The following is a 16862-nucleotide window of genomic DNA, read 5'->3' on the forward strand; positions in this document are numbered from 1 at the left end:
CTAGTATTTATATTTAGGGGACTTAAACAAGCCCAGGCAAGTACTGCACCAACTCTTTCTCTTCATCTGCAGCAAATGTAGGACAGGCAGCAGCTCTGCTCACACACAGCTCTGTCTCTTTAGTCTGGATAACAGGAGTCATGCAACCAAGGAAAGCCACACTGAGGAAACACACATGCATTCATGCTGGAAAATGAAGCTTCAGGTAAGAGAATGTCTTGTCAGCAGAGGGATGCTGTTGAGCCCTGCAAAATAAATATGTGTCAGGGCAGCCTGTCAAGAGAGGATGCTATAGAGGCTCCTCATTAGAGGAAGATCCCTTTTACTGTGTTACTCTGCTCAGTTCTAATCGTGAAGATGCCTTTTTTTTTTTCTTTTAGCATGTTTCCTTCATTCATGCTGACATTCTTCTAAAGCAGGGAGACAACTTGCTGGTTTTTGGAGATTTTTTGACTTGTTTTTATTTAAGCTGGCTTTTTAATTGTATTGGTGTTAGCACTTTTATTTTGGGGGGAGGTAACCATAGGAGATTCTGTTAAAACACAGATGGGTGTGATAAGTCTTAAGCTCCAATTGTGTCTTTTCAGAGTGTCTGCATTTGAATGGCTGCAATATTTCCTCCTTTTTTTTAATTTGCTGAATAAAGATGCTTGCAGACTGGGGCTTCTGTTCTCAAAAGCATGTCTGTATTTTCTAATGTTAGCAGTTGCTCTAAAAAAAAATCTATATTCTGTTTCTGCAAGTTTTGTGTGTTTAGATCATCAGGGCTCCAGCAATACTATTAATTCAGTTTTAGACAAAGAAGGGGATTTTACAAAACCTTATGGAACAGTAACAAAGGATCTTTGTTCTGTTCTGTGAGCAATATTTGCTGTGTAATGTGTGGGTTTGTGCGTGTGTGAGAGGGAGGTACACAAAAACATGATCTCATTTGGCAAGAATGTTCAAATGTTATTTGCTTTGTGTGTCGGAAGTGTGTGTGTGTGTGTGTGTGTGTGTGTGTGTGTGTGTGTGTGTGTGTGTGCTGCTTCTGGCTGCGGATGTGGGTGCGTGTTCGTGTCCTGCCTGCCCCGGTGGGGTCTTGTTGCGGTTTGGAGCAGACGGCGTTTTGGTTATTTATTTATTTATTTATTTGGGCTGCTAAAATCCCTGAAGTGCAAAAACCAAGAGTCCCTGCTAAATAACCAGGACAGAACAGTGCTTTGCTGTGCAGACAAGTTGTTTTCTTTTTCAAAAGGATAACTTGAAGTACAGTCCAGGGTTTAGTAAATAAGCATTGCTGGGGGAAGCAGAAATTGTCAGCTTTATGTGAAATCCTCCAGGAGGATATTAATGCTCTTATGGTTTTCGTGGAGCTTAAATGTATGATGCCTGCCAATATGTTGTCTTCCAAGATGACTTGATCACCCAAATAGACTTTGCATGTACACACGAATATGATATTTAATGATGTTTCTTTTTTGCTTTTTGTTAACAGTGATACGATTTTGTTCCACACATTATCAGTCTGTGGTTTTGGAGGGAGGGCACAGGAATACTTTTGGTAGTCCTAAATAACTTAAAATGTTGACTTTAAAACTTTAATACGTAAAGTCAAAAGGGGCTTTTAAAGTTCTTGAAATTTGTATGCCGTGCATTGAGAATTGATCTTCTGTTTGAATTTTGCAGATGCTTCAATATTTGCCATGAGATAGAGAGCTGACAATCTAATATTCTCTTAGAACTGAATGTATGACCTTTCAATGCATAAGATCCTTTTTTCATGGAAACTCAGTAGCAGGATTCTTTATCTGATTTTACTAGACTTGAGAGGTCCTGTGCATTCAGTTACTTGATTGAAGTCAGTGGAATTAAGAGACATATTTGGGATTATGTGATTTAAACTTTAAGGTTTTCTTTTTTAAACATTAAAATGTATTTTACTGCTGTACTACTCAGTTACACATGGAATCCAGAGTTGTGTTATCTAGTCATCAGGGTATAGGGAAGGAAGGGTTATTTCTCTCACTTACATGTTTAATGTACTGAGTAGATGTGTTGATAGTTTGAAATGAAGTTTTCTAAAAGCATCTCCATGTTTTTCTTTTTCAACTATCTACATTCAGATTTTGTCTGTACTCAGCCCCCCCCACTCAGCTGATTTTATTAGTTTTTTTAATTAGTCAAATACGATTTAATAGTATCACTGTAGCAGAAAACAGCAGTTACAGCCTTATTTGCATAAAGAGGATTCAAACATGTTCACCCCCAGCTTAAACCAGTTTGGGCCCAGATAAGAGTGTCATATTTGATGTGTCATATGAAAGTGCTCGGATTTATGCCCAGGCTTCAGAAATTCCTCAAAATCCTCAAGCAGCTGAAGCTTGAGGGACCTGGATGGACTATGACACTGTTGATCATAAAATCTCTCCTCTTGGAGAGAGGAGTTTTATTCTGATTTTTACAATTTTTTGAAATTCAGACATTGTTATGATGATGATGAACTTTCATGTCTGGGAAATGTTCTGGATCAAAATATCTACAAAAGTTGCCAAAGATTTTCTCCATCAGCTAAGAGTGAGAAAAATATTTGGACTGAACAGAACACCTCAGGCATTACTTACTGATCCAGGAAGGTGAGAGCTTATGCTGAACATAAAAAAAATCAGCTAACGAATAAGGAAGAAAAGGGCACAAATCCAATTTTTTGTTATTTTTCTGTAGATCACTGTGAAGAGCTGGAATCAAACCAGAAAAGGAAACATACTCTGTGTTCAGCTTGTGGTGGGGAGAAGGACTGGGACTCCTTACCAGTTTTATCTCCTATTTCAGTGGCCTTTTGTAATGGAATATAAAGGTTTCCAATGGCAGAGTCAGAAATACAATTAAAATATTGCCTATTTAGTAGCAACAAGAAATGTCACAAACTGAAGAGTATGCTTAAATTAATATTAAAGAAGTGATTGGAAGAGGAGTTATTAACTAGTTCTGTGATATAGAGGCAGCATATTGCAACAATATTTAAGTAGTTACATCTGTGATATCTGTGGGAAAAGTAGTAAAAAACAGGGAAGACTAAGCATAGTGGCCTCTTGGTAGGACCTGTCAAGCAGTGGAGAACTTGTGCTTCAGCCTCAACACTGTGATGAATTTGACTACGTCATCATAAGCATGTTTTGGCCTCTGGTGACAAGTGAGGAGGCAGAACAGAGGCTGTTTCCCCCAACCACACCTCCCCATAACTCGGTGTCTCATTGTCCAAAAGGCACAGGATGCCCTGGCATCTGAGCAGAAATGACTGAAATGGTGTTGATCATTGTTTCCTCCCTCCTGGGAATGACTGCATGACAGGCAGAAATACAGAGCTTCCAGTAGGGATGTGCATCTCTGATTTGACTGCAGCTCAAGTGAGTCAGGACAAGGCCAGTCCAAAAGCTGCGTGAGCACATTAGTGCAGAGATGTGCCAATGTGCACACTGCTTCACTCTGAGCAACTCTTGGGCAAAGGGCTCAGGGGTGTTCTGTCCTTGGCTATACAGCTCAGGTCTGATCTGGTTTATTTGTGCATTCATATTGAAGTAACAGCAAATGAACAGAGTGGAGGTAAAGTATCATTTTGATGTTTTGCAAGGTTTTGTGTACAATAAATGATAGGCATTGCAGGTGTGCTTTGGAGCTCACTATTTGTGTATTTGCCTTTCAGCAATGTTTAGAGAACAATCTTGAAGTGAGATGATTGCAGACACACACAACATCCGAGCTTAAAGCTAACAGAGAGACATTGCAACACAGTTTGTAAATGTTGGGATACAGATGTTTGTGACCTCGGGCTGAGGTACAAAATCAAGAATACGGATACGCCAGTTAGACCTCTCCCGAGTCAGACCACCTGTATGTGTATTGGACTCTGCACAGAGCTTTAGCCATTGTCTTTCCTGTGCTTCTGGAGGAGTTTGTGTAAGGGTAGTGAAGGCTGGCAGCTTAAAAGCATTGAGAAAATGGAGGTCAGGAAAGAACCGGCAGCAACAATTGCAGCCTGGGATTTGGGGAATTCATTTTTGTTTTGTCATCTTTATAGTGTCATCCTAGGGTACTTTTGTGTGACTGCATCTCGGCACTAGAGGTATTTGTGGCACTAATGACATCTTTTTTTTTTATTCTCCCTTCCTGTCATGTATTGTTTTTGTGATTTACATATTTTTTTATTACGGTCTAAATTCAATTTTTGGAGCAAATCATCTCCTCTAAAGGAGTAGGAAACAATGGTTTCTTGAACCTTTCAACACTAAATGCATATCTCATGAATGCTGATTATTCCAGAGAACTGATGCAAAGACCCAAAAAGTCCCTCATGCTCATGCTAACAGGAATGCTGAAGTTGTCAATGAAGTCAAGAGCATAGATGGAATTGAGAACATAAGAACTGCTGTGCCAGGATGGACCAAAGCACTTTGTGGCAGTGTGCAACAGGAGATGCTTAGGGACTAGTGAAAAAACAGGCATGTAATTATGTAATATGTCAAAAGTAGCACGTCATCAACCACATAGTGGTGCCTCCCCAAAAAGCTTTCCCAGTCTTCACTGATATATAGCTCAAGGACTCTTCTGTGTTTGTATTTAATAGTTCTCAATAGATTCCTTTTCCACTAATCTCTCCAATAGTTTTCTCTGAATCCAGACAAAGCTTTGAGCATCCCAAACCACCTGAAGCAGAGAATCCCACCATGACTCTGGACTGTTCAAAAAATAGTGTCTTTTTTGTTCTGAAATGCTTGTTTCATTGAATGTTTCGTGTTTCTTTTACTGGAGAGGTGGGATATTGTTTCCTAGTTACTTTTTTTATGACCATTGTGATTTTGTGATCTCTTCCCAAGTTAAAGAGCCTCAACCTCTTTAGTCACTTCTTGTATGGAAACCGCTCATTCATTCAGTCACCCCATTACCCTTTCTTGTATCTTTTTCAGTCTTACTAACTCTTGTTTGATTTCTATGTGATGAGAACTGCACATAGTATTTCAAATAGCATTTCTGGGTTTGTAGAAGATAGTGGTTTGCTGGTTTGTTTTCTGTCTTTTCTTTAATAATTGCAAACACTTGATATTCCACTATCAGGCACTGAGTTGATGTTTCTGTAAAATTGTAATCTGAAGACTGTATGCTTAAGTACCTGGACCCCAGTTTTGAATATGTAAAATTGAGACTGTTGCCTGCATAAGTCATGTGCTATTTTACTTTTTTTTTTTTTTTTTTTTACTATTTTACTGCTGATACAGGTAGGTAGTTCTGCACCTTGCCTTGGCTAATAACAGGAAGCTGTACAGGAAGTAGACTCTGTAACCTTGTTATTAACCTTGCTTTTCGGGCTGTTTTGTATTAACTTTCTCCCTGTGACACCCCAATGGTGTCAGACTTCCTTCTGCTGTGAAAACTGGTTTTATTTAAATACTTAAACAAAAATGAAACACCCCCAACCTTCCTCTCCTAGTCATGAATCAGATAGCCTTTCCTTCTCTTAATGTATGGTAGCTTGGGAAACAGAACCAGTCACCCTACAGAAAGAATTTGACAAAATCCCATCCAAAAATATCTTAGAGTCTGTGCTCTTTTTGATGCTTTCAAGTGAAGAGGAGAAAAAAATCCCGAACTCTTTAATTTGCGAAATAGCTTTCCTTTACAAAAGCTGCAATATAAAGATTTATTCACTAGTCTGTTAATGAATGATTCCTTAAACTTGCCCAGTATAGAGGCTAGCATTCCAGCTATGTAGTTTCCTTAATATTTCCTGGCACCTTTGCTAGAAACTGCTGTTTCATTACTCACCTTCCAGCCCCCTGTTACTAAAGCAGCTCTAAGCAAGAGGTGATGCTCCATGTGATTAACTGAACTGAATTCCATCAGTCCTTATCTTTGTGACCAGACTACTTTCAGAATGTAATAGAATTTAGGATTTCAAAACCAGATACTATTGATTTTAGAAATATCTTCTTGACCAGACATCCATGTGAAGATAGATATAACAATGTTAGTATTCACTTAAGGCTAAAATTATGTGTCTGACAGTTATTTTAGAATTAGTTCACTTGTCTTCAAAAAGGAGAATAGAAAATCTCCCTGATATGATTGTGGTAAATTTTTGGTGTGCTGGTGCAAATAGATAAACTTTTGTAGTAAGAGTGATTTGATATCTTTTGTATTTGTTAGTAAAGCTTTGCATGCCACATGGACTCCTTCACTCTGAGCCATGTCAAAGGACTACAAAGGTTTTGGAAGGGCAGGAGTCCTGTCATCTGCAATAGCAATGAGTCAGCCTCAATGGGGAAACCCTGGCCCTGCACAACCACGTTAGAAGAGCATTTGGAGAAGGGTAGAAACAGGCAACTGTCGATAGACGATTCAGTCAAACCTATAAAGCAGAGTTAAACTGTGCTAAGTTCTATTGCATTGACTTTTGCAATCTTTTCTGTCTGCATCTTTTAACATTCATAAATCTGTAAAGAACAGAGAATTTCACATTATGCTGTTCTTCCTACCTCCTCTGCTTTTTGATGTCTTTTTGTGACTTGATCTCCTTTCCTTTCATGTCTCTTCTTGATGTGTTTTCGACATTGGGATTTAATTTTTGTTAAACATCACTTCATCTGGGTATGTTGTTTTTGCTTACAGATTCTTTTCACTTGTTGCTAAAGCTATGTGTTTCTTATGGTTGCATTTCCTAAAAATAGTCTTCTGTAATGTGTCTTGGAATCCATGTTTCTTTGTTAGTAATGCTTCTTTCCCATGTAATGCTACAGGCTTGGGGAGGAGTGCCTTGAGAGCTGTTTGGCAGAAAGGGACTTGGGGTGCTGGTTGACAGCTGGCTCAGTATGAGCCAGCAGTGGGCCCATGTGGCCAAGAAGGCCGATGGCATATTGGCCCGTATCAAGACTAGTGTGGCCAGCAGGACTAGGGAAGTGATCATCCCTCTGTACTCAGCCCTGGGGAGGCCGCACCTCAAGTGCTGCATTCAGTTCTGGGCCCTCACTTTGAAAAGGACATTGAGCTGCTGGAGCATGTCCAGCAAAGAGCAACAAGGCTCCTGAAAGGACTAGAAAACATGTCTTGTGATGAATGGCTGAGGGAGCCGGGTTTGTTTAGTCTCAAGAAGAGGAGTTGTAGTGAGGTGGGGACTGGTCTCTTCTACCGTGCCTGAGATGAAAGGATTAGAGAAAATGGCCTAAAGCTGAGACAGGGGAGATTCCAATCACATATTAGAAAATTTTTTCACTGTTAGGGTGGTCAGGCACTGGAATAGGTTGCCAAGGGAGGAAGTGGAGTCACCATCTCTGGAGGTGTTCAGGAGGAGTTTGGATCTGGCGCTGAGTGGTGTGATTCAGTGGTTTAGGAGTTACAGTGGAAGTACTGGGTGGATGGTTGAACTGGATGATCTTCCAACCTGGATGATTCTATAATTCTAAGATGTGTCTGTCATGTGTGGGTGAGAGACAAAGGCAATGATTAGGGGCTTTCCTGGTGCTACTCTATTATCTTGACTTCAAGCTCACCAAGTAGCTAGCGCTGCTAAAGTATTTGCTTGGTGGCTGTTACAAGGTGTGTGGGAACCTTCTGCAGCTTAAACCAAGACGATCAAGAACACTCGAGCAATCAGTGCCTCTGCCAGTCATCTCAGAAACTAGGCTTTAACGAGTCAGGCTGGCTGAAGAAAAGTAGGTCTCTGAAGACCTATGTTGTAAAGTTCCTGTGTCTTTCTTAGGAGCAAAACCTGTGAGGTTCATGTTACCTTTTACACTCACTGAAGTGATTTAGCTTCTCACAAGAGTAGTTCCACAATGGGCTTGAAGGAAGTAACAGTTGTCTCTGCCAATATCACTTCACAGGCTTTGTAAAGTCTGATTGGGAGCTGCCCTTCTTGAAGTGAATTAAAATACCCTTGCCCTGAACTTTGTCTCATGCTTGGCAGGAATTTTTCATTTGTTTGAGTACTTTCTTTATGAGACTGTGAGGATATCAGAAGGGCTCAACTCAAGCCTTTCATCTTATGGCTGGACAAAGTATATCCACCGCTGATGTTTCTTCCAAGTTCTCCTATTTTAAGGTTATCTGCAGACACCAGAAGGATACTGTAAAGGTGTCCAGAAGTGCCTAAAGACATAGGATGTGCTCCAAAGAGCTTATTGGCTTGGGGAAGGTGAGTTAATGTAGAAGAGCATTGCAAGAAGGTGATTTTCCCATTTCTTCAGTTAAGCAGTTCAGGGCTGAATGACTAGGTAGATTATTTCCCCCCCCTTTCCCCTTGTCTCATTCCTTGTTTATCTATTTTGCCTTCTGGCAAAGGACACAATGACTTCAAACTATTGGCTTGGTGATAACCTCAGACAGCCTTGCCTCTGTGAATGGCAAACTTAAATTTCAGTCACAGTAAAGAAAAAACCTAAAAAAACCCCAAAACCAAACAAAAAAACCCAACAACAACAAAACAAACAAACAAACAAAAAACACAAAATACCACCCCCACAGAACAAAACAAAAAACACAAAACAAGCAAACAGAAAAAACCCCTCACACCAAAATCATTGTCCCCACCCTCCAACTAAAAAAAGCCCAAAAAACATGTTCTTCATTCTTTCTGAGATGAAACACTTTCAAAAGCAAAATGTAAACAGCAATACTGAAATAGTGAGATGAGTATGTTAAAAGAAATAGTAATTTTGTGATCTCTGGATTGAGCGTGGAAGCAAAATACCCATGTATCTGTCCTGCACATAACTGAGAGGTTCTGAAGATAGAAGTTCCTTGTTTTTTTAATCTTATTCATTTTTTTTAAAGTAATGCTTGAAACATGTATTTTTAAGATTTGCTTCCTCTCTTTTGCAGTTACCAGGCAGTGTTGCTGACTTATTTTTATCATGTGTATTTTGGTGTACTCAGCCTCTGTGACTGAGGATGTGTGCACTTGTTTAATGAATTTTAAGCTATTTTCATGATTTTGAAACTTGAATCATGGGGGTTTTTGTGTATTAGAGATAAATGAAGTTGAATTATAGTTGTTTAAAAGATGGTGAACAGTTTGGGTTCTGAATATTAGAGCCAGTAATGCTTCAGTGGCAATTAATTTGGTGACTTGAATTGGCACATTTCTAGACTGTCCTTATACAAGGTCCTAGCAATGGTGGAGATGCATGAACCTTTTTTTTTTTTTTTGGTTGTTGTTGAAAGGGAATCTGAATTCTTCCAGAGACTGGTTTCTGCACCTTCTGATGGGCAGCTGAATTACTGTCAGTATGGCTGTTTGTGTTTCTCTTATCTGGGGATCTTTTTTTCCTTTTTTCTAATTTAATGTCAAGTTCCCAACTTAACCTAGTGTAACAGGAAGCAATCTCAAAACCAGTCATTTTATGCTCCCTTATGTTGACCGTGATGGTTGGTTGATCTCTATATTGAGACATTTTGTGGTTACTACAACACACTGTTATTTCTTTCTCTTGATATTAAAGTTAATAGTAGAACAGTTTTTACCATTCCATCTGGTTTCTGTTAACGGCTAATTTTGTTGTTGTTACTTGTCATCAGTTTCTCTCTTGCTGTCTAATGGAGAATTAGTGTTTTATGACTCGTTGGGGTGCTTATTTTATCTCAATTGACAGTCAGTGGTTAACATTAGGACTTTGAAATGTAACAACACTCTTCCCCAAGGAAGTATTTGTCTGTCTCAGAGGGGTCAGATTAGTTTAAAGAACCAGATGTAATACCTTAGGCTATTTGAGGCACCAGCTCTGCTTTCAAATCCAGGCTGGGCCATCCTGGTTAGAGTAATAATCCCTGTGTTTTCTGTCTGCATTATTCAGGAACTATGCTTCTGCTATTTTTTTTTTTTTTTTTAATACTTTCCTCTCCCATAATTGTGGGCCTGCACCCCTCTGGTCTTCATGAGAGTACTGACTGTGCGTTGTTCTTCCTAAAAATATCCCTTGTTTCAAGTCGAGTTAGTCTCCTGACTTCTGTTCCCTTCCCATTTCCCAGGTTACAAGCGAGGATCAGAGTAGGAGTTGACTTAAGTGATCATCTGTGCTGTAGTCTGTTATAGTTATTACAGTCAGACAGAAGCTCTTAAATTAAGAAATGGTGAGCTTGGCTGCAGTCAGCATGAAATGGATTTGTGTATGGGAGAGCTTGGGAGCTGCTGGTTTATAAGGGGCAATGGTTTATAGCTGTCTCTGTTGTTTTTCATCAACCTTAAAGTTAATGAACTTCGGTGACAAGCTGTTGTGACTATACTTCATCATTGCCACATCAGCATTTCAACTGAATGACATGGCCCCACTTGACCAGCTGTTTCAGGCTGCCTGTGTATTTAACTGAAGGCATTTTCACACTGAAAAGATATTTTCTCACTTTTTTTCTTAATGGCTGCAAGGGTAGGAGAGCTAAAACCCTGAGCTGTACTTCGAAGGCTCACAATTTACCACAATACCTGTACTCAAGTGGCAAATACACTGTAGGCAGGCAAAAGAAAAAATAAAAAAGATCTGTCCATAAAGCTTATTTTGATTGGTAAACTAGCACTGACTGTGCAAGGCAGGGAGTTTTCTGTGGGTGTGGGTTGCTTTTGCACCATGGTTTTTCACAACATACCTGTGACATTTAAACAAATTACAACCCTATCCAAGCTACTGAGTTAAATGTAAAAGGAAGTTGAAGAATGGTACCAGGACCAGGCCAATTTCTAATCCACTCCTTAATCCACACAGTGTGGTTTAAAATAAGAGGACATCACTTCTCCTAATAAACTGTAAGCACTGGTGTTATGGATGAGAAATGTAGCTCAGTGCATGCAGAATAAACCATTTCTATTAACCTTTCTTTTTCTTCTCTATTTCCCTCAGCTATACTAGAGCAAAGCCCTTTTAGAGATAAGATTGAGACTATCTCCAGGTTATCTAGTGTACAGTGTCACTAGCTGTCCAGTGGGGAGAGGAACATAGAGCAATGTATGTGATAATTCAAGAAAGGTAACCTTTTTAAAAAACAAACAGAACAAAGGCCAAATTCATATAACGCCATTGAAAAGCTGGATAAATGCTGGTGTAATCTGACCCAAAAGCAGATTTTTGGCTCTTATTTTAGTCTTTTGATCAAGAAACTGTGTATTCTACAAATTTTCTATAATATTGTGGCAGATGACCACTGGAAGACACTAGTGGGAGCTGAAGTTTTTCTGTGAAAGGATTTCTGAGATGCAACAGTTGTAGGATGGATGTTTAAAGTATCATTTCTGCAGCTCATTATCTTGTAATTGGGTAAGGTACATCAGAGTCAAGGACATTCCTTGGGTAGATACAGTTGGAAAGTGGAATTCTGCATTCTCCTTTGCCATTAGTTTTCCCCTAGCCCATGAAGAAGCATGTGGATCAGGCTCTTCAGCCTACTTTTTCTTGACACTTCAAATCATTAATGGTTTCTGCAAATTGTCTCTCATCAGAAGACTAACATTTCTCATCCCAAATTCAACAAAGAAATGTAAGAGTTGTCCTGCCATTAAAAAAAAACAACAAAGCAAACCAATTTTTTTTCCCAAGAGTAGAGGAGGATTATTTGTTTTTCTCTTCCTCAGTTGTATTGCAGATTATATTGCTTACTACTTGATCTATCCTCCTTTCCCCTTTTTGCTCTTCTGCTTTTTATTTAAAAGAGTTTTCACTTCTGTTGTGCTATGCCATGTAGCAGCTGCATTTGATTTGTAGAAGCACAAGTAGAAGCCTTGTCACATGTCTGACTCCAGGGAAGATGTTAACATGCTTTTCACTGAAAGGAAAAGAAGGGTGTACACAGATATATTTGAAATGAAGACAGGACATCTGCAATAACAAGAAGTGTAAATTTAACAAGGAGGAAACATGAGCTCCTGATCAGCACTGGGAAGACAATCTGAGTATGCTCATTGTAATGCGAGCGTTTTTGCAAGTTGTCTTCTTCTTTACCATTTATAGATGTGAACCAGTTTTACCTGTCAGTGCTTTTCAGAGGTGATCTCTGACTTTCTGTCCCATTCTTTTCAATTGAGCTTTGGAAAGGTTTAGTGTCTAAGGCCATAAAGGTCTGACTACAGAAAGTGCACTTTGTAGTTCTCCAGCCCTTGCTCAGTGGTCATCCTCACTTTTGTTCTTCTTCTTTGCTGTTGTCTGTGATACTAATGAAATAACTACCTTGTCATTAAAACTGAGGTGACACTTGCAGGATTTCTCTATTGGGAGTTTCTTTGTCTTAGTTTACTGTAGCCATATATATATATGTATTTTAATATATTTGACATAAATAGGACCGGCAGCTTTTTACTCCAGTAAAAATTCCAGTGTTTACACCAGTATCCATCCCTCCTAGTGTCTGTTTTTAGGTTGCTCTAGTCATCTTTAAATTTTCTTGAATTGGGTTATAAGATTTCTGAATCAATTCCAGCCTTTTGCCACATGTTGTAATGCTTAGCATACACAGTCTGGCTCCTGAATTCTCTTCTTTCTTGAAAGCATCCATTGAATTTGGCACAGTTTTCTGATTTCTGAGTTACATCCAGACAGGATGTTCCAGTCATGCTAGGCCCTTCAGCATTTGTAATTCTTGTATAGTGAGTTTAACTCAATACCTTTCAGGGAATAAAACCACCATTTCTATAAGTATTTGTTAGAAGGGTATATTGAGCTGGAAGCCAAAAGTAATGCTCCACCTTTGAGGAGTGTTAGCTAGCAGAGAAATAAAATCCTTTTGGATTGAAAAATTATTGCAATCCTTTTTTCTAAAGCTTACAGGAGTTCCCCTTTGTACCCAGGATTATATCTTATGAAGATGGCTATATTTCTATCCAATCTAACTTCTTCATATGAAAGTCACCCTCCTTTGTGTAGCATCCCAAATTCCATTCCTTATGTTGAATTAAAAAGTATTTTCGAATTGTTGCCTTGATGGGGAAGGATGCAAAGAAAGACAATATAGATACCAGCAGAAAGGCAGGAGAAAAGGGCTGGTTCATGTGGGGAGAGCAGCACCTAAGAAGAATCAAGGGTGACAAAAGGTAGAAGGAGACAGAAAAATGCAGGTGTGATATGAGCTGAGATGGTGCTGGGGACAGTGGCAGTGACTGAAGATGTAATTAATGTCGTCACTGGCTCATTTCCTGTTCTGCTCACTGTATCTCTCTGCTGCTGAAGGATACGAAGCACTGTTTATGTGTGGGCTTTGCTGGCTTTCACCCTGTCTCTCTGGGAAGCAGCTCCTATCTTTTAATCCCCATAAGCCTCTAGTCTTGCACCAAAACATGCCCCTCCTGAAATGTAATCCTCTTACTTCAGTTACACTGCTATGCTCCAGTTATGCCCATGTGCTTGGGAGCACAGGCAGCAGGGTTTCTGAGTGTGCCAAAGGTTGGAAAAATTTAAATATCCAAGTACCTAGATAAGGAGTCCCTACACAACTGTTGTCCAGAGTACTGTTTCTTAATCTTGCATCCCCAAATCCCAACACCTCCCAAAATCCCAAATCCTAACTTCTTGGAAAAGCCTGTGGATTCCTTATGCTGTGGTGTCTCACTTGTAACAAAAAAAACCCAAAACCAAAACAAACAAACAAACAAAAACAAAAAACCCAAACAAAACAAACCAAACCAACAAAACAAAAACAACCAAACAAAAAATGAGGCATCTTTGAACATTAATCAGTTGTTTCTGTTGCTCTCTGTTTGCTTGCCTACATGCACGGGAATGAGGACATTGTGGAGTGTGTTGTGAATGCTAATGGACCACCATGCTCAGAGAACTAAAGGTCATTATACAGCCAAGAGAGTGCAAGGACAATTTGGGATCACATTTACAGTGGTGGTGACAAATAGAACAGTTTCAGGCATGGAGTGAATTAGATTGTTCTCCTGACTTGGAGGAAGCAGTTCCTAAGGAGTGGTTAGTGCTTTGCCAGGCGGTGGGCTCCGTCAGGCAGCTCTTAAACCAGATATCAAAGTCTGATAGTCCATGTGAAAATCAATGCCCTGACAAGATCCAGGTTGTAGATTTACATTCTGCAATGAAGAAGAACGGAAGGGAGAGCTCTCAGTCATGTTCTCCTGGCTTTGACATGGCTTTCCTGTACATGAAACTCGTTCTGTGCAAGCACTGTTCAGCTGCGTATCTGTGACAGGACACAGCTGCTGGCTGTGACACAAAACAACACTGCATACAAGAGTAGTACAAGCAGGGGTGAATTTCACTCAGGGAAGCTTAATTTCCACATGCCTCAGGTTTCTCCTCTGCCAAGTGACAGCCACATTTGCCTACTTTAGAACATTGATGTCAAACTCCGAGTGTGTATTTTACAAACTGACCTCATCGTGTCTCTTTTACAGGTTTCATCTTGTTCAGCTCTTATTTTGAGCTGCTCCTAGTGCTGTTCAGCACTGAACAACTTCAGTATTTCCCTTTGGAAAGGGAATACTGTTTTGGAGGAAAGGTGCTACACAAGAAGCACACACATTGTGCACCAAAGTTTCAATCCTGTAGTATGGCCTAATTTTCAGTGACAATTTGGGTGTTACCTAAATGCATGTTTGTGTTAAGAGAGCTTCTTCCAATGTTATGTCCTTCTTTTGATGTCATCCATTCTGTCCTTTTGGGTACAAGCAGCAGATGATATTAAGGAACCTCTCGAGAAAAGTGTTAGGTTTTTCTCAGTGTGTGCATAGAGAATTGACCACTTGTCTCTTTGAACTTGTCTCTGTGCTACTTTGTTCTTAGCTGCAGGATAAGACTACCTATTTCACTACTTTGAGGTTCTAGAGCTATATGTGACTGGAAGAGGTTTGTCTAGCTGCTTTTCAAATTAGATGTTTTCTTCGCTTCCACACATAGAACAACAGTTTTCAAGGGAAGCCTGCAGGGATTATGTCTGAGGATACACAGACTTGATATTTAAATCTCCCGATCTCCCTATTTTGAGGATTATTAAAAATTGACCTGTAAGATTAATAGGAAGCTACCATAGCTACAGAGTGAACTATATTTTTTAATCAGTTACAAGTGCTTACCCTTTCCAAGCACCTTGCACCTTCATGCATTTTTCTCTGGGTCGATTCCCATTGTTCATGATGCTTGTTTTGTTGCAGGAATCCCTGCTGACCAGCCTCAGGTCTTGCCTGACCTAAGAAATTATTTAATCCCATCAATGAATTTCCTTCTGGATGCCTGTGGAAACACAGTGACATTTGTGACTTCCTCAAAGCAAAGTACTTATGTATGGAATAGTGACAGGGAATTAAAGGGTTAAAATGCAAAAGACATGTAACCTATATCTAAACCTTAGATTTTCCTGGCAAATTTGCATCGATCTCTCTCATCTTTGGTAAATGTCTGTATTGAAACCCCAAAATATGAATCTCTGAATGTGGACCATGATGTTCTGGTTTGAGTCTTCATGCTTTTAAGTCTTTGTTTCAGAGCACAGTCCAGTTGTTCATGCAGGTTGCATCCTTATCCCATGGTATTATTTGATCAGTCCCACTGCCTGCACTGCAAGATGCAGCTCAGCAGCATCTAATCCTTCCCCCTGTACTCCCGCCTTTCCCCAGAGTGCTTATCGTGCCAAATCATCTGTTTCATCTTTTAGAGAATGCTTTGCACATTATCTGGTGTTTTTGGTTTTGTTGTTTTTTTTTTTTCTGGATACCTTCTGAAGAGCCCCTTTAAAACTAAAATCTCAGGCAGAATTTTGACATTTTGTAATGTTCAGATAAGCAGTATTGCTTGCCTGGGGTTTGGCTTTTAAGGAAAATGGATTTCCAAAGCAGTAGTTACTTTTCTTCAATCTCTAGGAAAGAACTTCGGTGGTCATTTCAAACGGGAAGTACAGTACTTACGTTTAGGGATAATTTTGTCTTTTGTATTTTCAAAACTAAGAGGAATCAGAAATAGATTTGGAGGAGGGAGTGTGTGGACTGGGAAGTTTCAGTTCTGGATCCAGAACCATGTTGTAAAGGGATCAGCAAGCATATGGTCAGTGTGATGCTCCAGGTGTAAATGCTTGCAAACTGAGGATCCTACCCCCTAAGTGAATCTTCTCTACTGGGTTCTAGACCTGGTAGTGAAGCCCTTCTTTTATTTCTTCAGTTTTTCACTCAATTACAGATGTATACCTTAAGAGAAAATAATCTCCCTAGAGGTCTGACTGTATATATTTTCAGGAGGTATGCAGAAATGCCTTTAATTATTTAGTGGTTCTTTGTGGTGTTTTAAAAGTTACTTAAAACCCACACAATTATGTATTTTAATAATATCTATTATCTTCTAAAACAGCTGCAGGTTTTACAGATATCCAGTCTGATTTCTGCAGATAATGAGAGTGCAGAGCAGTGAGCATAGAAAAGATTGAAACCGAGCTTTTAAAATCTATCTTTGGTGGGGGTCAATTTAAAGGCAATTTGACAGAAGTCAAATTGTGTAAGCTAATATACTTTTCCTGAAAACTTTGATGCAATTTCCTATGACAAAAAAAACACCCTCACTCAAAGCTTTAGGGAATGAAGGGCAGGAGATTTACTGTGAATATGAGACTTATTTATAACCCTTTCCCCTTGGGAAATAAACTTTACAAAATGCTATGTCAGCGCGAATGCAGGAATGCAGCACTGTCCCTAGTAGGTCAGCCAGCACACTTCACAGCTGCACTTCATTTTCATAGGAATAAAAGAGTGAGGCAGAGGAACCCAGAGAAGTGAATTGCTTAATACTACTTGCATAATATCAGTATTTTTGAGCAGATGCATGTGTGTTTCCATAAAATAATTCAGAGACCAAGCAGGATTTTACTGGAACTGGAGCATGAGAGTTGCAGAAAGAGAATGAGTAAATGTCTTC

General features: G+C 39.5%; 1 protein-coding gene across 8 annotated transcripts in view; it reads left to right on the plus strand.

Annotated features, from left to right (window-relative positions):
- MARCHF8 (membrane associated ring-CH-type finger 8) overlaps positions 1-16862 on the plus strand; it is a 99105-nt gene that overhangs the window by 42060 nt on the left and 40183 nt on the right. For 2 of the 8 annotated variants that reach the window (XM_051800117.1, XM_051800123.1), the window contains exon 2: positions 73-205. The exons of the other annotated variants lie outside the window; for them this stretch is intronic. In XM_051800117.1, the coding sequence (XP_051656077.1) occupies positions 73-205 (133 nt within the window). The remainder of the gene's footprint in view (positions 1-72; positions 206-16862) is intronic. 8 annotated transcript variants of the gene reach the window in all.

This window comes from Manacus candei, unplaced genomic scaffold, assembly GCF_025592945.1.
Source record: "Manacus candei isolate 608988 ecotype Guabito, Panama unplaced genomic scaffold, ASM2559294v1 h1tg000050l, whole genome shotgun sequence".
Lineage (NCBI taxonomy): Eukaryota > Metazoa > Chordata > Aves > Passeriformes > Pipridae > Manacus > Manacus candei.